Raw genomic sequence first — 21,131 nt, 5'->3', positions numbered from 1 at the left:
CCAGACACAGTTGCACTAAACAACACAAGATACACAGAGCTGACAACTGGTTGCAGACCCTGTGCCTGCAGCATAGATCCCCAGCTGCCGCAGAAGCAGCCAGAAGCCCTGGGCTAAGGGCTGCTGCCCACGGTGACCATAGAGCCCCGCAGGGGCTGGAGAGAGAGCATCTCTCAACCCCCCAGCTAATGGCCGCCATGGAGGACCCAGCAATTTCGACGTTGCGGGACGCGGATCGTCTACACGGTCCCTACTTCGACGTTGAACGTCGAAGTAGGGCGCTATTCCTATCTCCTCATGAGGTTAGCGACTTCGACGTCTCACCGCCTAACGTCGAAGTTGGTGCCGCTACTTCGAAGTAGCGTGCACGTGTAGACGCAGCTCTCTTGTGTGTTCTGGCTTTGCCGCACACTGAGGGTGTGTCTACACAGCACAGTTATTGCAGAAGCACAGGTGCTAATCTGAAATAATTTTGCGAGCCTCTACACAGCAAAGCCACTATTTTGAAATAATTTCAAAATAGCAGATGGCTTATTTCGAATTCTGTAAACCTCATTCTACAAGGAACAGCGCCTACATATTTCAGAATAGGGAACGTATAGACAGGGAATGGGGCTATTTTGACACAAGCTATTCTAGAATAGTTTCTTCTGAAATAATGCTGCTGTGCAGACAGAGAACACCGGCTGCAAGTGCCCATCTTTTATGCGCTTCTAGGGTATGAATTCCCAAGCCTGGCGGGAGGTGGAGGGGTGAAGAAATTCCAGGGGAGGTGCAAGGTGACCCAGCTCCCCCCTGCTCATTCTCCCTACCCTAAGAAAGAGCCAGCCCTTGCTTCTGGCTCTCAGCCCCTGCCATTTCACGTGGGCAACCCTGTGCAGCCGCTACAAAGCGGGCAGCTGGGGAATACCCATGTGAAGCTAGCTGCCTCCTATAGAGGTGAGTGAATGTGGGTTGTGGGGGGAGCAGGAGAGGCAGAGGATGGGATTAGATGTGGGGCTGGGGGTGCCTGGCTTGCAGGAGTGGGTCAGATGGGGGGCCAGGAGGGCCTGGCTCAGGGGAGGGGGATGGGCTCAGATGGGGACCTGGCTCGAGGGAAGGGAGGGGAGAGGTTCAAGTGGGTGGCTCAGAGGGGCTCAGGCTGGCTAGCGCCAGGCAGTTTGGGTGGCTCGGGCTGGCTGCCCCCTGGCAGCGTGGTGGCTCAGGCCAGCTGGTGCCTGGTAGTGCGGGGGCTTGGGGAGGCTGGCCCCGGCACTGTGGGGGCTTGGGCAGCTTGGCCCTGGCAGCGTGGGGGCTCAGGTGGCTTGCCCCCAACAGTGTGGCCTCTCAGGATGGCTGGCCCTGGTCAGCATGGGAGCCCTGGGGCAGCCACCCAGCAGCGCAGGGTTTCGGGCAGCTCAGGCTGGCTGGCTGCCGGCTTAAGTGGCTCACCCCAAACAGGCCCTGGCAGCATGGGACTTGGGCAACTGGCCCACAGCTAGCCCCAGTTGCGGGTGGGGCTCAGGTGGCTGCAGGCAGAGCTGGCCCCAGTAGCGGCAGGGCTCAGACAACTCAGGTGGACAGCTTGGGTGGCTGGCCCGCAGCTTCGGTGGCTTGGAATGGCCCCAGTAGTGTGGGGCTTGGGCAGCTGGCCTGCAGCTCGCAGGGCTCAGGTATCTGGCAGGTGGGCAGCTGGCCCCGGCAGTGTGGGGCTTCGGTGGGCAGCTCGGGCTGGCCCTGGCAGTGCGAGGCTCGGGCAGCTGACCTGGAGCTTGCAGAGCTCATGAGGCTGGTGTGTGGGCACCTGGCCCAGGCAGTGTGGGGTTCACAGGGTTGGGTGGCTGGCCGGGGCAGTGCAGGGTTTGTGTGGAAGGCTTGGGTGGCTGGATCATGGCTTGGGCTAGCCCCAGCAACATGGGGCTCGGGTGGGCGACTCAGGCTGGCCCTGGTATCGTGGGGCTCGGGCAGCTGGCTGCATGCGGAGCAGCATGAGGGTCCTTCAAAAATCAAAAGCGGGTGGGGGGGGGCTTGATGCTGAAAAGCTTCAGAACTACTGTTTTAGGGACTCTAATCTGAAACAGGCTCTATTGGGTGTGGACACACTATTTCAGAATAATAACAAAGAGGAAGCCGTGCTAGTCTATACACTATCAAAACAAAAAGCAGCCAAGTAGCACTTTAAAGACTAGCAAAATGGTTTATTAGGTGAGCTTTCGTGGGACAGACCCACTTCTTCAGACCAGAGCCAGACCAGAACAGACTCAATATTTAAGGCACAGAGAACCAAAAACAGTAAGCAAGGAGGACAAATCAGAAAAAGATAATCAAGGTGAGCAAATCAGAGAGTGGAGGGGTGGGGGGAAGGTCAAGAATTAGACTGAGCCAAGGGGCTTGTCTGCGTACTTGGCTCAGTCTAATTCTTGACCTTCCCCCCCACCCCTCCACTCTCTGATTTGCTCACCTTGATTATCTTTTTCTGATTTGTCCTCCTTGCTTACTGTTTTTGGTTCTCTGTGCCTTAAATATTGAGTCTGTTCTGGTCTGGCTCTGGTCTGAAGAAGTGGGTCTGTCCCACGAAAGCTCACCTAATAAACCATTTTGCTAGTCTTTAAAGTGCTACTTGACTGCTTTTTGTTTTGATATTTCAGAATAAGTTTTGCTTATTTTGTGTCTTCCCTGTAGTGTGGATGTGTTAGTCCAGAATAGCTTATTTTGGAATAACAACTTCAGAATAAACTATTCCGGAATAACTCTGTTGAGCAGACATATCCTATCTGATTTAGGAAGGGGTACCCTGGCATAGCCATTCGGGGAACACCCTCTTGGTAGGTGATGTCCAGCCAGCTCTGCAAACCAGCTAGAGCCAACTATCCACATTATTCTGAAAATATATTTATCATTCAAGCCACCTAGACACGCTCACAAGTGGCCAAATAGCCACATGTGGCTGGTGTGTTGGATTCCATGGTTTACAGTGAAGTCCCCTAACAAAATCCCTACTGAACAAGGAGCTGTGATGACGTTTCCCTCTCGACAAGCACCTTTTTATCCCATTCCAGTTAGTGATGAAAAAGGAGACTGGGAGAGTTCGAGTGAGTGTCACAAAACCACCACGCTGGTGTCATTATATAGGACAGAGCTAGATCTGGAAAAGTGCTGCCAGTTGTGTAGGACTCCACACTATGGATTATTGCTGCAGGCTGACATTAAGGTACACAGGGTGCAGGTCAGAACTGAAGTTCAATAGCAGAACTGTATTCAGCTGAAACTTGCAGAGCAGCTTCTTGATCCATGTTTATCTCTAGAGATTTCCATGGCCTCTTAGACTCATGGACATCAAATGTGCTTAATTATATATTTATTAAGTGGAAGAGAACAAACCCAGAAAGATAAATAATGTATTTGCCCAAGCTTAGCACTAGCAACCAAACCCAGACTCAGTAGCACTGGGAGAATCCGATTTCAGCAGCACAAAGACTTTTGAAGTGCCTCTGAAGCACTCTTGCTGTCCAATTCCCTCTGGATAACTCCAGTAGATGGCAGCATGTCACTGCTATTTTTTAGTGGTCCCACCACCCCATGCAGATCAGGCTCTGGCTTCCTACACAGACAAAGTATCTCCAGCCTAATAGTCCCAGAATGAAGGGGACTCTGAGAACCCAGCACCCTAAACAGCACTGCAGTGAGAAATTTGAGCCTCTCAAAAATCCCTTTACTGAGTCTGATCCTTCTCCCACTGAAGCCCACAGTTGCTTTACAATCATTTCCTCTGCCTATGTGCCACTATTTCTCCAGTTCAACATTTAGCAATTGTATCGATTTAGAAGAAAATGCCGGCTCCAGAATGAGTAACCAGATTCTTCCCAGAGCTACTGGGGCTTTTGTTTTAAAAACCTAAACCACCAAATGTTGCCCTATTTCACCACAAACCAAACAAATGACAACAGAAGCCCCTCTTGGTCCCAAGGGAATGCTCTGTGGTAGGGATGTTAACCAGTTAACCAGTAAGTATGAAACTTACTGATGTGTCTCCCGGTGAACTCTGGCAGCAGCCAGCTGTGCTAGGCCTGAGTGGCCCCAGCCCCAGAGGCACCAGTAGGTCAGGCAGAGGGACCATGCAGCTGCAGTGGGACCTCATGACAGTGGCTGCAGCAGGGCCGGGCAGCAGGCCTGGAGTTGACCGTTGGATTATCCTCACTCTGAGTTAAAAGCAGCTAAAGCTCAGTGTAAGTGACTTCAGAACAGCAGTGTAGTCTCTGCAGAAAAGACAGCCCAGCCCGGTGACTCTGGGGGAAAAATTGTAAATTTTCTTCTGCAACTGTGCATTTAATTAGTGATTTCCTATAGACAGTCTGGGTGTCCTCACTACTTCTAAACTTGACCAAATCAGCTGCAAATAGGACATTCCCTCTCTGAGTGGGTGATGGGACCTTTACAGTGTACATATGTCTGTAACTCCATGTATATTGGAGCATCATTGTGAGTGAAGGGTAAGTAGCTGAATGGCCACTTGCTGAGGCTTACGACAATGAATGCATGAACAGCAGCTGCATTTCACTGGGAAGCAGAAGTAAAGGTCATTATCTTTCCTGAACAATAAAAATTCAAGATGGTCCTTGTACACATAGAGGTGGTGCTGATTACATAATACACGTGACTACATTTCATGGCCGATTTGTGAACACTGTCTGGAATGCTGATAGTTTGTTCTAATATCCCTTCCTTTGGGCCTGAGAGTTTGAATGCCAGGGAAGCAGACACATCACACTCCTTAGAAAACATCCTTGAAATTCAAGAGCCCAGACAGCTCACTCCTTGAGTAGCAGGGGCAGGATCTCCAAGTGTCTGCAGACACTACTGTTTTCCACCTCTTGTAAATCAGGTCCCATGACAGATGCGGTTCCCACATTTCACTATACCAGATTTCCTAGTTTCCCACTAATTATTCTTTACCACTTTCCTTTAACATGGACTTCTATTTTCATATGTCAACCTACAACCTTCTCCTAGCACACAAAGCCTTCTGTATACTTATTGTAATCCCTACATCTCCTCCATAAGGCCACGTATGTTATGCCTCTCTCCTTTCCAGGAGAAACAGATGGATTCCTGTCAATCCCCTATTGCACCCTAAATGGACTGGCCAGTGTGATCAATGCTGGACAAAAAAACAAAACAAAACAGATGGACCAGAGACCTGATGGACTAGTGGTCCCAGCATCAGCTAAACCGCATGAAAATGGGAAGAGCAGCAGCCTACCTGAAGTCAAACATGTGTCCTAGGCAGGGCTCACAGAGTATTAAGCCCTCAGCAGGCCCCATGGGCTCAGGTTAGAGAAACAAGGTTACATCTAATTCAAAGACAATTTGCTCATTTCACATGAGTTCTACTGATCTAAAGGAGTCTGATAATATCCTTATACCCTCTAGTTAATCTGCAATTATCTGCCAAAGCAAACTAGCCTTTCAGACCTACTAGCGAACAGTAGCAGCTCTCAATCCACCTGAGGCCAGAGAGGTCAAATTACATGCTGTTTTAAGAAATTTAACATCTTCCATCACTCTCCCATGCCCAAGTCAATTAAAGTCTTGGAAGAATGAGAGAACAATTGTCCTGTGCATCAGAAAGAGAGAACAGCAGGATGGCTGAGGAACAAGTATTCTATTGAATAAACGCTCTACAGGGGAAGAGCATTTTATTTAAAGACACATCGGAACCAGAAAGTAATATCTAGATGCTTTGGAAGATGGGTGTGATTTCGTGTGTGCATGTACACTTCAGACCTGAATTCAGATACAAATGTCAGTGATCAGGGCCCTAGTGCACAGTGATGGGCAAACTTTTTGGCCTGAGGGCCGCAACTGGGTCGGGAAATTGTATGGAGGTCATGAATGTAGGCCGGGGCAGGAGGTTGGGGTGTGGGAAGTGGTTTAAGACAGGGGCTTAGGGTACAGGAGCCTGGTCAGGGCAGGGAGTTAGGGCGCAGGAGGAGATGCGGGGTGTGGTTCTAGGTTCGAGTTAGCATGTGGGCTCTGGCCAGGCACTGTTTACTAGTGGCTCCTGAATGGCAGTGCAGTGGGGCTCAGGCAGGCTCCCCCATCCCCCAGCCATCCTAGACACATGCTGCTCCCAGAAGTGGCTGTCATGTCCAGCAGTGGCTCCTGGAGGTTGGGATAGGCAGTTCTTTGCATTGTCCTTCTCTGCTATAGGCACCACCTCCCGCCAAGAATTTTCATTGGCTACCCTTTCTTGTTCCCAGCCCATGGGAGTGCGGGGTGGGTGCCTCCCACTGAGGAGAGTGCAGGGGCTGTATAGATGTGCTGACCACTTCTCGGAGTGACAGTGCGGGGGAGTCTGCCTCACCCCACTGTGCAGAGGCTGGTAATCCTAAGGGCCAGATGAAAATCCCAGATGGGCTGGATGTGGCCGCAGTTTGCACACCCCACTACTAGACACTATACAGGTGTTACAGAAAGGGCATCTCTGCCCCAACACCTGAAACTACAAGCACGAATGTTAGAAAAACTGATGTGCATAGATTCTTCTGTAAACCAGAGAAATGCACTAATACAGCAGGTGGGTACCTGGATCACTTCCACCTCCTGCTATGAGAATGGACACAATTCTTTCTACAACAGCAAGAAAGTTGGCCATTTCACTTTTTGTAGGGAAACACGGAGTCATTCAATTCAGGAAACACAGGGCAGAAAAGGCTCTCAAGTGGTCACCCAGTCCTTCCTCCTGTGCTGAGGCAGGACCAAGGATACCGAAGCCCATTGCTGACAGATCTCTCTCCAACATACCAACATTCCCCTGGGCGTTGTTTGCACACTTTCTCTTCCCCGCCCTGACTTATATTTAAGCTCAGGGTGAACCCAAGATCTCCAAGTAAAACTCAACTAAAATGAAATCTCCCCCATCAGATTAAAGCCCTGCAAAGCACTGAACTTCAAAGGATCCGGATGTAACCTGCAGCCTTTTAATAAAGGTGGGTAAAGTTGCAATGTTTCACCAGAACAAGGGGAGCACTCTGAGGATTCAGGTTTCAGTGAGAAGAATAATCTGCGTGGCTCTGACTTCGTAGAAGAAAAGGCTTCCCATTCACCCTTTCTTACAGAGGTTTATTCTGCCTTAAATTGTTAATAAACTTCTAAAGGGAGCCGCTTCAGAAGAGGCTGGGTAAGCAGTGCTCTTCAAGGGACTGTAGAAACCCTTGGGGAATGTAAAGAAGAAAAAAATTACTTACACTCAGGGTACATCTAACTTGCACAGAAGATTGACCCGGTCAGGGTTGATCTTCCAGAGATTGATTTTGCATGCCTGGCAGAGATGCAAGAAATTGAACTACCAAGGGTCTGCAGTCGACCCCTGTACTCCTCAATATCATGAGGAGTAATGGAGATCAATGGGACATTTTTCTCCTCTGTGAAGACGGCCAGTTAAGTTGACTGCAGATAAGTCGATTCTAGTTACATAATTGCTGTAGCTATAACCGCTTATCTACAACCAACTTACCTGTCCTGTATAGACCAGGCCCCAGAAAACATGAATCTTCTAGGTTTTCCAGCCCTTTCTCAGATGGCCCCAGCCTCTGCTAAAAGCACAACACACTAGAACTCAGATGTGTTAATTTACAGAAGAAATTTACAGCCTAACCAGCTGTCTTGCTCCAAAATTAAAACATAATTTGAAGAGAACTTAATACTAACTTTTAATAGTATTTGTCTGTATATTGAACTCTAGACTTCAAACTCGAATGGGCAGACAAATAACAGAGTGAGGGAGCTAATATCAGTACTAAATGCCTAGCCAGGGGGAACATCAACCATCCAAATCTGAATGCGAATTATAAAGACCTGGTACAATTAACAGTCTCGTGAAAACTGGCATACAGATGATTTTTTTCTATTGGAAACAGTTCAGCTCTTCTCCCATTTCAAATGATTTACTAAATACCGAATGATGAGAAATACGTAACATATTGCACTAGTCACAATTAATTTTTTTTTTAAGTCATGGGAATGAACTGTGTATTTTTTTGCCTCACGGCAGCTTTTACAGGAACAGACTGGCAATTCAGTGGTTGCAGTGTTTTATAAACTGGATTAAATGTGTTTTAGGAATATGCTGTCACATTCTACAGTCACAGATTATTTTTTCCACCCCAACAGCAGAGGTAACATTATTAGTTGTTAGCAGATGGGAAAGGGAACCAGGATTTCTGTGAGGGCTCCAATTAGCGGGGCTGACAGCCATCACAGCCCCCTGGGTAAGGTGGGGGGGCAGCTCCATGCCCCCTGGAAGGGGCAAAGGGCAGAAGGAGCAGGGCTGAGTGTGGAAAGATAGGGCTCAGGGCGGAAGGGGTAGGGCAGAGGGCAGTCAGTCCTTAGTGCCACCCAGATCCCGGTGTGTGCTCCCTCCCCCAAGCGCCCAGAGTCACGCAGAGTGCCTTGGCTAGAATTCTGGATGCTGTTTCTGCTTCATTAATAGCAACAGCGGCCAGGAACTCCTGCCCCTTTTAATTGCTGGGCCCTGGCGTAACTGCCTCATTTGCCAGTCCCACCGGCAGGACTGGATCTAGTACTGATTAGATGCGTGTCAAAAAAAGTCTTGGTGACTTAGTTTCCCCCTTTATAAATGGGGGAAAATGATTATTTATCTACCTTTACAGAGTGCTCTGAAATCTGAGCATGAATGGCATTTCCTAAACACCACCAGTGTTACTTTCTGGTCTTTTGGCATTGCTACATTTATTTTATATTTACGTTAGGATGAGATTGCTGGAACTCTGATTATCCAAACACATTTAGTGTCGGTCCAATTGTGAATTCATGTAAAACTATTTCAATGGAACAGGGATTGACTTAGCAAGGGAGGTTCAAAGAGCAGCGACCCAGGTACCTTGATTCTATAGTAAACTGAAACTCAAAGGGACGTAACGTATTACAGAAATCTGCTCCAACGGAAAGAAAAAAGAATACCGCCATCTGAGCTGAACAAATGCTCTTGAACTTATACAAAGGGAGGATGTGGCTTCAACAGCACCACAAAGGAGCTGACAGGAAACTCAAGCATAGCCTTGCAAACTCCAACAACTGGGAAGTGGCCCTACCTAGCTGATGGCACTAAGATGTACTGAGAGTTGTACAAAGAAAGTGGGGCTACAGCAGGAGATGATGATCCACTCTAGCCCTTCGGCACTAAAAGACATGATTCCATCTCTATTCAGCCGGTGCCTCTCCATGGATGCCAACCTCCACTAGTGTTTGGTCAATGTTTCATAGGTTGGATGCCAGTTCAAGCCTTGCTCTACCTGCCAAAAATCTGAACTAATTTATTTAACATTTCAGCTAAAAAAAAATCCATTGCAATGGATGATTGAATTTGGGAAATATGTTTGTCGGAGAATTAGTAATGGATCTCTCACTGCCTCCCCAGGCCTCAGCATTCATAACGTCTCCATGTCAATGTTATTAGGAATAGGCTAGTCCAGTAACAATACCCAACGCCTTTTGAGAGCCAAAATAAATGAAGCACTCAGACATACCTGGCTTCTGTAATCTGAGCAAGTCAGACTTCAACCTAATTCAGTTTCTGGGAGAGCTGGCTAAATGATTACCAAATCCACTTTCCCATTATTGGTGGGTTGTTCTACCCCAACGTGTTGGACAAAATATTTGCTTTGCGCGCACCCATGCTTTCAGATTTCTTGCCACAAACCCTATCACATGAATATTACACATGTACACAGCTGCCGCTTACAGAAATAGTTGCTACCAACATTAGTGAGCCAGTAAATTGACACCAGCTCTGTTCTGATGTCCATTTGCAAAGCTGATTAAGTTCTTTGTGTGCATTGCGATGTTTGCTACTGTTAATGTGCTTATTTCAAAAGCTCCCTTGACCTTCTGTGAGATATCTATTTTGAATTCTCAGCACTTGGGAACTGGAGATATGCAGGAAAAAATAAAAAGCTCAATTTGTAGAGCGATATGGTCTATAAGTCTAAGCACAGGACTGGGAGCCAGGAAAACTTCAGATCCAGCTCCAGCTTCGACACCATCTCCATTCTGTGGCCCTGGGTAAATCACTTAACCTCTCAACCTCGCTTTTCACATCTATAAAATAGGGCTATTATTATATCTGTTATTATATTACATCCTTTGTGTGTCTTATGTAGCTTTAATTAATGACTACCAAATCTTGTTGCTTCTTGAGTTCTGCAAAGGTCAGATTTTTAATTTATGCTAAATACTGAGTTTTGGCTTGGGGTTGTTGAAGATTTCAAGATCTTTGAACAGGAGTGGGGTATTAACCTCAGTGTCATAGTCAAATTCCAGTTTGGGCATCTATAGTCTGCCTTTCTAGAATACTTTCTTATGTTTCCATTGAATACAAGATTCTTCTTCACCACAGGGACAAGTGTTCTATTAAACCCTAATATGTGACCCTTTCTGGGAATATATTTATTAATACAATGAACTGTCTTTTTCACAACTGTCAGATGCACTAGGAGCATAGTGATGATCTTTTGATTTTAACGGAATGTCTTCTGACCAGCAGCACAGAGGCTAGCATGGAAGACAATAGGTGAAACAGTTAAATAGGAACAATTTACATTTCTCCTCCTCTCTTCTCTTCTATTCATCCCCCCCGAAAGAGGTGTAAATGGACAGAGCATTCTGGAGAGCTGATCTTGCCACCTATCCACACATTTCTGAGGGGGCACCACAGATATAAACCTTCAGCAATCTGATAGCATGTTGCCACCATAAAGGAACTAATTTGGTGGAAGATAAATGCAAAGTGACCTTCATTCCACAGAATGATTCTCTCCTGACCCTGCTCCATAGTGGAGGAAGAAGTGGATGGACATTTCAAATTGTTCGAGGGTTTTACTCCATTGATCAGCTTATTCAGTCACCTACACCAGTGTTTCCCCATTTTATTTCACAACAGAATCCTTTTAAACTCAACAGAATTTTGCGGAACCCCATTCCCAGGCTCTACCCTTCTTGGCCCCCAAACCTACGTCCCATCTCCAGGCTTGACCCATCCCCAAGCTTTTCCCCTCTAGGCCCCAAACCCATCCCCCCACCCCCAGGATTAACCTGCCTCAGCTCCAAACCAGCCTTTGGGACTAACCCATCAGTGGTGCTGGAAGGGGAATCCATAGCAGGTGGCCATGTGCGCCCAGCAGAAGGAAGGCTGGCATGGAGGTGTTCCATTGGTGGGGGTGAGCCAAGCCACACCCACCAGAGCGGTGGGACCGCTCAGGTAGCAGTGTGAGTGAGGGGCTCTCTGTGGCTCCTGGCCCTACTGCTGCTGAAATAATAGAACTAAATTCAGTTGATTTAACAGCCAGACCCCTCCCGCACAGTCCTGCCACCTGTTAAACCAATTAAATTTAGTTCTACTGTTTCAGCAGCGGCAGGGAGGCGCAGAGAACTCAGTTGTTGTAATGAAAGTTTCTCAGAGAACCCTTATTTTCATTTCCAGAATCCCGGGGTTCCATGGAATACCATTTGGGAAACACTGACCTACATGACAGATGGTAAAACATCTTAAGGTGATGCCCGTTGTCACCACAGACATCACAGCAGTAACAAACAAAGGGCGTGGGTTCCAACACACCTTGCAAAGTCCAGGTCAGCCTCGCGTGACATAGTGATGTTGGTCAAGTTCTGCTGGAGGATGAAGATGTTTCTACACATTTTCTTGATGCCAGATTCACTGATGCGCTTGAAGTATTGGGCACCATTGATGAGAATACAGGAAATCAAGTGGCCCAAGCCTGGGAGGGGAGAAGGGAAGTAAGCCACAGAATTGCAAAGAGGAAGAAAATGTTGAGCTTTGTGGATGCCAGTCACACAAAACATTTAAACGTGTCTATTATTACAAATATCTGTAACAGAAGACACAGCTCATGTTCCTAAGGATATTCTGGAATTGGCCTTTACCATTATCCCCAGGGTGTTCCCACCAAAGGCTCCTCATTTGTGTTTACGAAACTGAACACACACAAAAAATGGCAGAAGGAGCTGAAATATCTACTGTCTATGAACTTTGCACAGCCAACACTCTTAAGGACCTTAAAATGGGCTCTGATGAATTATAGACAAGCCTAGGAGAAGTTCGGTTCAGCTCCTCTTGAGGAAAACAGCAGAAGTGCTTATGTCGTCTTGTCACTGACCATTTTTGCTACTTCAGCATATCTGCTGAGTCACAGTAGCTTAATCCACTAATAAAACCAAGGTGGAATTTTTAGATTTGGGTTTCTTTTATGCACTGTCAGGTTGGCAAAGCAAAGACAGCTGTGGAAGAGTGAGCTGCACCAACCTGAATCCTGCCTCATGCACCATTAGCATTAACAACAAGAAGTCCTGTGGCACCTTATAGACTAACAGATATTTTGGAGCATAAGCTTTTGTGGGCAAAGACCCGCTTCATCACGTGCATGAGTGGGGATTCCAGAGGTGACCCTCCTCTGGAACCCACACTCATGCATGTGATGAAGCAGATCTTTGCCCACGAAAGCTTATGCTTCAAAATATCTGTTAGTCTATAAGGTGCCACAGGACTTCTCGTTGCTTTTGAAGATACAGACTAACTCGGCTACCTCTCTGATACTTGTCGTTAGCATTAGGTGAGTTCTAATTCCAGAAACATCCTCATTACTGGTCTTGATACATGGAGTAGAAAAAGCATGGTGTGATCTCCAGATACCAAATAGATCCTTAAAGTCTGCTGGCTAGGAAACAAGCCTGCCTTTGCCTGTAAATATTGCTATATATGCCACTTCCAGAGAACAGGCACAGGGAATAACAAGACGCTATCATTACTGAATCGTATTCTGAGCACAACTGCACTGAGGTATCAGTCCTTATCTTAAGTAGGCTGCCAGAGTCATTCCAATACCGAGATAGTCTCATGGGGAACAAACTTGCACCACAGCACCCAAAGTCATATGCACCATTTAAACCAATAATAGGGGGATTCACACCTGAAATGGGAGAGCAGCACAAGGCCTATTTATTGCTGACATTCTATACAGAATAATCAAAGTAAGGAGTACGAGGCGAACATGCTGTGAATTAGCAATCTGCAGAGGCAGTAATTTCAACCTACAGGCTGAAGTAGCTCACAAATGGTACATCGAAAACTGTGTGGATTCACTGCTCTGAGAAATTTCCCTGTCCGACTTACACAGCAAGACAAGTCATTTCCCATGCGCTGATGTTATTATGGCCTGACACAGTATCAGCAAAGTTAGAGAGACCTGTTTCAGTCTGTGGCCCATCCTTCTGACAGGGAGGAAAGGTCTGTGCCTGGCAGCATCCTTCATTACGTAGTTACATTTTATTTGATACTCCATTATTTTGGTGCAGTTTCAAACATCTCTGTCCGGTCCAGAGGACTTGTGCACTAAAAAAATTTCTATCAATGGTGGGAAGACATGGGGATTGGAGAACTTTATGGATTTTCAAAACTTCCATGAGGGGATTGAAAACCAGGTTTTACAATGCCAGTTCTCCTGTCTCCATGACAGATGGAATCTGTGGAGACTGTGTATTATAAAATCCTGGATTTCCTTCCTCTTTTTCTGCCCAGCACGTTATAGCAGACACTTGATGCAACACACGGTACTTTTTCTCACCTTGTACAATGTGTTGCATAAAATGATCCACATTATGGCCACCTGGTCCCTTAGAACAGTGTGGAAAGGCCACAGAAAATAGGTGAGATTCACTGAAACACGATATAGATTCTTACAAGGTGTTTGAATGAACACAGCTGAAATTCTCCAAATGTAAGGTTAGAAACAGAATGCTATTAGGCCATGACAAGGACCACTTCATAACTTAGCAAAGTTTATGTATAATATAAACTTTCCTACATGGCCTTTCGAATGGAGATCTTTACTGTGTGTATTTCATCTTTACTTTCCCCATTCATTTTGGACCCATTCCTCACATTTTATGGATATTCGCTAAGGAGAGGCATGGAGGCAGCAAGGCTGTCCTCACAGGTCTCCTTATCAACCTGGAGCAGATGGCCATCATGCTGCAGTCAGTCTTAAACAAACAACAGTGCTTCTTCTCCATCCAGATCCACACCCACACCCTGGATCGTTTCCATGCTGGTGAGCATACTCCCAGCTCATCAGCCAAGCACACCGACCTTCAAAGATATACTGGAACTTGTGCTGCTGCAGGCTGGCACTCATAGCTTCCTCAATGGCACTGATGTCCTTATTTAGCCGCACCACAAGGGGGTCATAATCCATACTTTCCACGTTGGCCACGATGGCATAATTCCCTTGTTTAGCCAATGGGATGAGATAATGGAAGCAGTGAACTCTAGAAGAGAGAGAAGACAGAGTCGCTACTCGGAAAAAACATACAAAGAGGTTAACATTTGCCCAAATGAGATCTTGACCTTACCAAACATGGCTGGAAAAAATAAGGAACAAAGGTTTTATTTTCATGTGTACCCAGGCCCAGTGGGAAGAAAAATAAGATTTAACTCCTTTACAAAACGTGCTGGGTTGAATGTAGTGCTGGTCTGAACCATGCTGTATTGACACCTGTGTATCGTGAAGTACTCTCAAGGCCAGTTCAATTCCCACCAAAGCCAATGGGAGACACCCCTGCATGCATGCACTAACAGGAACTGCAAGTCCTCTACAACGCACAGATGAAGCAACAGGCAGTGGAAAATGAACCACCACCATGATTTGGAGGGGCCACATTAAGTAGCCGGGGCCGTTCAGCTGAGATGGCTAACAAGGGGGACAACCCTGGTGGCATTTCTCTGTGATAAAACTCTTCTCTGGAGCTAGAAGGCAACGCAAAAATTCACTTAAATCACTGAGCAGTCCCCACATGGCAATCACTTTTGACCCTTACTGACCTAAGCTAGCTTTGAACCGGTAGCCTAGCAGAGAAAGGCTCTTTATCTCATTACTGTTTCCCTGAAGCTGTCTATGATCCCTGGTTCTTCAATAATTTACACTGTTTTCAGAGTCCTCGCTGATCCCCAACAGAACTGGCTGGCAATATTTTGTTAGCAATGTGAAAAGGGACCGAGAAAGATACAAAAGTGAAACAGGGAGAGAGAAACAGGCTTTTATTTCTCAAAGCACGGACATGTTTGTTCTGACCTCGACATGACTTTGGCATTAAGGTTTTCTGAAAACATTGCTGATTGCACAGCAGGAAGGCTGATTTTTGTAAAGCGCATATTTAGGATGTTACAGATTGGAGATTGAGGCAAGCCACGCTGGAAGCCCTCCTGAAGGGAGATCTTTTATTTAAGGAAACTGACTGATAAAGGTGACATTAGAAGCAAGCTCTGTGTAAAGTGACAGTTTAATACTTAACTTCTGAAGTTCAAAGAGGTGAAAAATTATTGTCATCAAAACTGGGCTAGTGATTTCTTTAAACGTATCTACCACTCAGCATCTCATTTGCCTGCATTTGCAGACAAACATAAAGGACCCTAGTGATTAGATCTGGACAGTTCTGTCCCAAGTAGAATGAGAATGCCATTTAGCCAGATTCTCCAAGACAGTAGATGCTGGGTCAGCAAAATCTTTGTGGGAACTTGAAAGAAAACCCTCTCTAATTTACAGGAAACATTCATAATACCATGTCATAACCGGGCAAGCAGGGGCCAGGGACATAAAAACAATCTCTAGCAGGTCAAGACTGTACTTCTTTCCAAGCATTTATAGTTGTCACAACTTTTCTCTCCTTTGGGTTGTTCGTTTCAAGCTCTGTAGGCAATATGCTCTCACTGTGCCTCCTGCTGACGACGTCTCTCATGGAAAATGCTTATACGTTTAAATTACCTACAGAGTTCTACAGAATTAACAGAGCTCTAGAGAAATTGCATTATAAACCTAATAGGGTGAAATCCTAGCTCCAATGAAGTCAATAGCAAACTCCCACTGAATGTCATGAGGCCCAGATTTTGCCCACAGAATTTCATGGAGAATCAGTTTCTTACTGTAGAAATTTACAGTGAGGCTATCCTGGCCCATGCTAAATTCCCTTGTGTGCTTTAAAGCCAGAAGGGATCATCTAGTCTGACCTTCTGCACACTGCCAGCCATGGAATCTCATTCACTTCTTTGCAAAGCAGTCCAGCTGCACTCACGGGGTACGTGACAGGGCATATCCTTCTGCCAGTGCTCCCCGAAAGCTTATGTGACCACTCAGGAGAGATTCCAATACTGCACAGCTGACTAGCGAAGCACCTGCATTCAGGCTTATGTTTCTTCTGGTGGTGGACAAAAAAACATTCTGCAAATCAATGGAAAAGATTAGCGGGACCATCGCCCCGTCTTTTCAGGTGAATGACTGACACCTCCCACTTGTAGCCACCTCTGTGCAGTTTGTGTTTTAGCAACCATTGCCCTCTCCTAGTCCTGTTCAGCGATTCTGATTTATCGGTGCTATGTGATTGTGAGAGACAGAAGAGATCTCCCTTTCCCCTGCTGGCCTTTCCCCTTCTCTCATCTCCTGGTCTTGTGCTCCTTTTCTACACTTGCCCTTCATGGGGTAATTAGCTCCTCAGCTCTTCTCATCCCAGGCTGCTCTAGTAACAAACCACTCCTGCTCTCAATCTGGCCCTCTCTGGGGGATCCACTTGGATTTCCAGGGACCAGAGATCTAGTTAAGCTGCTGGATTTTAGCAATCTGCTACAGGGATCCCAGGCAGGAGGGGTGCCTAACTCACTCCATTCTATTGCTTCCTGGACCAACCAGCGAAGGGATTAGATTGTGTTGGGGTGGGAGAGAATGTAACTGGAGTGCCCTAAAATCTGGCAATTCCCAGTCAAAATGCCCCCAAAGGGGACCTTGGAAACCAGTACGATTTGGAGCAGCCCGGAGGTGTGTCTAATTTGCACATGGGGCTGAACAAAGTTCCAGCTGCCGAAAGGTGGGGTTGGGGTGGAGGGGCAAGAAAGACTGTGACTAAGCCCTCCTTGTATCTGCCTGTATATACCAAGTGCTGCTCCCGAGCATTCAGCCAATCATCTGCTACTTTCTACAGCACATTGCAAATAGCCAATAGAAAAACTATACATTTTCCATTACATTCTGTCTGTCCAGATCAGGAAGAATGGAGTTGTAGGTTAAGGTAGAAGACAGGGAGCCAGGTGATATGGATTTTAGTCTTAGCTCTGCCAAAGATTTCTTGGGTGAACTAGGGCAAGTCATACAATCTCTCTGTACCTTCACGGTTTCCTCTGTGAACCTGAGTGAATAATATTCCCTGACCCCCAGAACTGGCAGTGACTCTGAGAAGTCTTCAGCTAAACATGAGCTCCCATGACAACACTACAGCCAAAAGGGCCACTATGTTTTTTGGACATATAACCAATGGAATACTGAATAGGGTCGGAGATAATATTATCTCTGAATTTGGCACTGGCGTGATCACTCCTGCAATACTATGTCCAATTCTGATTGTACAGTTCAGGAAAGATGTTGACAAATTAAGAGAAGGTTCAGAGAAGAACCATGAGAACGATTGAAGGATTTGGAAAAATATGCCTTATATTGATAGTCTCTGACTATGTCTACACTACAGTTAGGATCAAGGCATTGGTGGTTGATACAGCAGGTCTAGAAAAGACCCATCAAATTGACTGTAGATTGCTCTCCAGTTGAGCCCCACATACTTATCCTCTATGAGTGAAGAGAGGTTAAATTAATGGGAGAGTTTCTCCCATTGACCCTTGTGACTTTATTGGATTTTGAGAAGATATGCAAAACATTGTTGCAACCGCTGTTCCATGTTTGCATCAAATCTTGTGCAAAGTGGGTCAAGTAAGGTGTCTATTGAAAACTCATGATTAACTGTTTCAGCTTTTACTGCTCATATGCACGCATCATTAGATTTGTAGTTATAAGCATTGGTTCTGTGCTTGTATTTGAAATTTTAGTTTCTGGGAGACCTCAACAGGAGGCTTGACAACCTATTGGGAAAAGGTTCCTTGTCAAGTGAAGCAGTTCTTGACAAAGGGCCTTATCAGGTGCCAATCAACAGATGATGAGGAATTTGACTGTGAACATGCAAGCCAGGAGACAGGCAATGGTGATTGCCTAAAAAGAACTTGGACGCGTGACCTGCTCATGTGACAGGCTCCATCTCAGACATGCATACATATGATGAGAACAATGGAATTCCAATCGTGTGGGCAAGCTTATAGAAGGAGCCCTGAGAGCTCCTTCATCTTTGTCTTCTCGCCAGCTCATCACTTCAGAAGCATCTTTGCTATGAACTTGGGGCTGGAAGGACTGATGACCCTTCTTAACGAAGTATATACTCCAGAGACTTAAGATAGCAGTATATCCTACCCCTGCTGCAAGCCTGAATCAAGAACTTTGTGACTGGTGTAAGTAATTTGATTGCTTTCACAATTTTACACTCTACCTATTCTTTCTTCCTTCTTTTTATTAATAAACTGTGACACTGTAGTCTCTAAAGGATTGGCACAGAGTAGGCTTTTGGGTAAGATCTGCAGCATAAATTGACATGGGAATGTGGCTGGTCCTTTGAGACCAGAAGAACCTGTTTGGATGTGGTGAGACTGGTTTTCACAACCTCTCAGCTGTTTAATGAGGGATATGGATTGTGGCATCGTTGAAGCTGGAGTATGCAAGGGAATTGGTTGTGTGACTTCTTGCTAGCCAGTGTGGCAAAAGAAGTGCTCTTTGTGACTGGTTTGGTGCGCCTTACAGTGGGGGTCCCCCCAGTCTTGGGTTGTAAGTTGCTCTGTTTAAGCAATTTTCCCTGATATTTGACCCTCTGAGCAGTGCCCAGAAAAACCTCCAATATTACAACACCCCACTCCCAGCGGGGAGGGTTAAGGTAGCTAAGGTACACTGACTCCAGCTACATAATTCACATAGCTGGAGTTGCATACTTCAGGCTGACCAATTGTGGCAGCATAGACCTATCCTAAAGGATCTCAGTCTATGTAGCTTAATGGTTGACTTGATCACAGTCTATAAATACTTACATGGAGAAGAACAATTTGATAGTGGGATCTGCAGTCTAGCAGACAAAGGTATAATTAGAGCCAATGGTTTGAAATTGATGCTAGATAATTCAGACTGGAAGAAAGTCATATTTTCAGTCCTGAGGGTTATTGACCATTGGTAACATTTACCAAGGGTGTGGTAGATTCTCCACCACTAACAATTTTCAAATCATGTTTGGATGTGTTTCTAAAATACATGCTGTAGTTGAAACACTAATTAAATCAGGGAAGTTCTTGGCTTTGGTTAGGCAGGAATTCAGACTAGATGATCACAATGGTCCCATCTAGTTTCATAATCTATGATCACATCACTCTCATTGAGAGCAGGGCATCTGCTAGAAGAAACTAATGCAGTTGCGGAAGCTTTAATAATAGCTTTAACCCCTAAGGTTCACATGCTCACTCTAGATCCAGAGGTTCTATGCCGTACCTGACTTCCAAATGCAGAACCAGCAAGCAGCGGTCAGCCATCTCTTGGAAGGACTTGGACAGTTCACTCAGCGTTTGCATGATCTGTTCTGACACTGGTGGGAGGTCCATATTTGCATGGCTGTCCTGACCAGGCGATGGTGCTGATACACAAGGGTGTGAGAGAGAGAGAGAGAGAGAGAGAGAGAGACTATATTAATGGTTCAGAATATATTTAATCCAACAGCTGTTTTTTAACAGCCATGCCATCTCATATATTTCCCACCTTATTCACATGCATTCTCCCAGGTTTAGCTAAGTAATAATGTCTAAGATCCTGGAGTACACGAAACACCAAAGTGATTCTGCAATTGATTAAACTCCAAAGTGAAGCTGAGGAATTTAATCAACCACCAAAATCATTTCTTGTCAGTATACTGCAGCACAATATGGATGTTTTCGCTACTGAAAGACAAGGGAACGGTTACTGCCAGTCCACCTCTCTGTACAGTACCTAGGAAGGCGAGTCCCAGACTGGGCAGATAAACATGCACTAGCTCTGTTTAAGCAAGTGAACAAACAAATTTACTCAAGTTAGTGATTAAAAGTAGCAGCAAGGCTGCAGTGGCATGGGTAAGTGACTCAGGCTAGCTGCTGAAGTATGTACCTAAGGGGACGGGTAGGATTGTGTCTGTGGTGCTAGCTCCTGTGTCGCTGTGGCCACACTGCTATATTTAATCTACTAACTTGAACACCCACATTAGGTTTTGGGCCTCTTGCTTTTACCTGCCGTGGTGGTGGAATCTTGCAGTTCTTCCACTCTGAAACTGGAGGTCTCTCTCCAAGGTACACTGACCATTTACCACCTGCAGGTCCGACTGGGTTTGGGAGTCAGTGACCCATCTATAGTGACCAGCAGCCTTCTTAAAACAATGTGTGTTTAGGTAACAGTAGGGACGAAGAATTAGTAAGAAAAAATGGAGGTTAAAACAAAGCTCTTGTGCACATTTCCATCTTACCTACCATCCCATAATGGCACCCTAGCTGGACCGAGCTTCTTCAGACACCCCTCAGGGCGCCTGGGTCTGATTTTCTTCCAGTATGGCTCCCCGCTGTGAGGGCATCCTCAGAAATCCTGCAAGGCTTCTTTGGTTCCCAGCAGTTTACTCAAGTGTTGCTGGACTTTGACCCTCCAAAGGCAAACCACCTCCGTAGGCCTCTGGGGGACCAAGAGGGGTCCTCAGAGCCCAGAGTTCTGGTACTGCCTCGTAAGCATCCATAGGCAGAAGCTGATTAAGTGACCATCCTTGAGCCATCTGACCAACCCTTTCCAGGTGGCCACCTCTTAATCAAAGATACGCATATGGAAACCGCTGTGACGGAGCCAGGCCAGCGCACAGTATTAATGAAGTATTTCTATTTGTCACATCCCTCATTTCCAGAGCACTAAACCACGCTGGGTTCAGATGAGTACATCAATTAGAACAGGCCTACACTGTGGGGAGAAATTTGAATGAAGACACGCAAGTCCAGCTACATTAATTGCACAGCTGGAGCTGACGGAACTTGATTTGAAATTTGGCACTGTTCCCACAGTGGGTGGTTGATGGGAGAAATGCTTCCGTTGACTTCCCGTACTCCTTGTGATGGAAAGGAGTACCAGCACCAATGGGAGCACCCTCAGCAT

General features: G+C 46.1%; 1 protein-coding gene across 1 annotated transcript in view; it reads right to left on the bottom strand.

The window, feature by feature from the left end:
• The window catches only part of EXOC4 (exocyst complex component 4), a 663,660-nt gene that overhangs the window by 40,990 nt on the left and 601,539 nt on the right, over nt 1-21,131 (bottom strand). Inside the window, exons 15-17 of the mRNA XM_074975764.1 lie at nt 19,467-19,608; nt 14,162-14,340; nt 11,615-11,774 (exon numbers count right to left, since the gene is read on the bottom strand). Of these exons, the coding sequence (XP_074831865.1) occupies nt 11,615-11,774; nt 14,162-14,340; nt 19,467-19,608 (481 nt within the window). The remainder of the gene's footprint in view (nt 1-11,614; nt 11,775-14,161; nt 14,341-19,466; nt 19,609-21,131) is intronic.

Source organism: Carettochelys insculpta, chromosome 1 (genome assembly GCF_033958435.1).
Source record: "Carettochelys insculpta isolate YL-2023 chromosome 1, ASM3395843v1, whole genome shotgun sequence".
Lineage (NCBI taxonomy): Eukaryota > Metazoa > Chordata > Testudines > Carettochelyidae > Carettochelys > Carettochelys insculpta.
The sequence above is the reverse complement of the archived record's forward strand: the minus strand, read 5'-3'. Positions and strand labels throughout refer to the sequence as shown.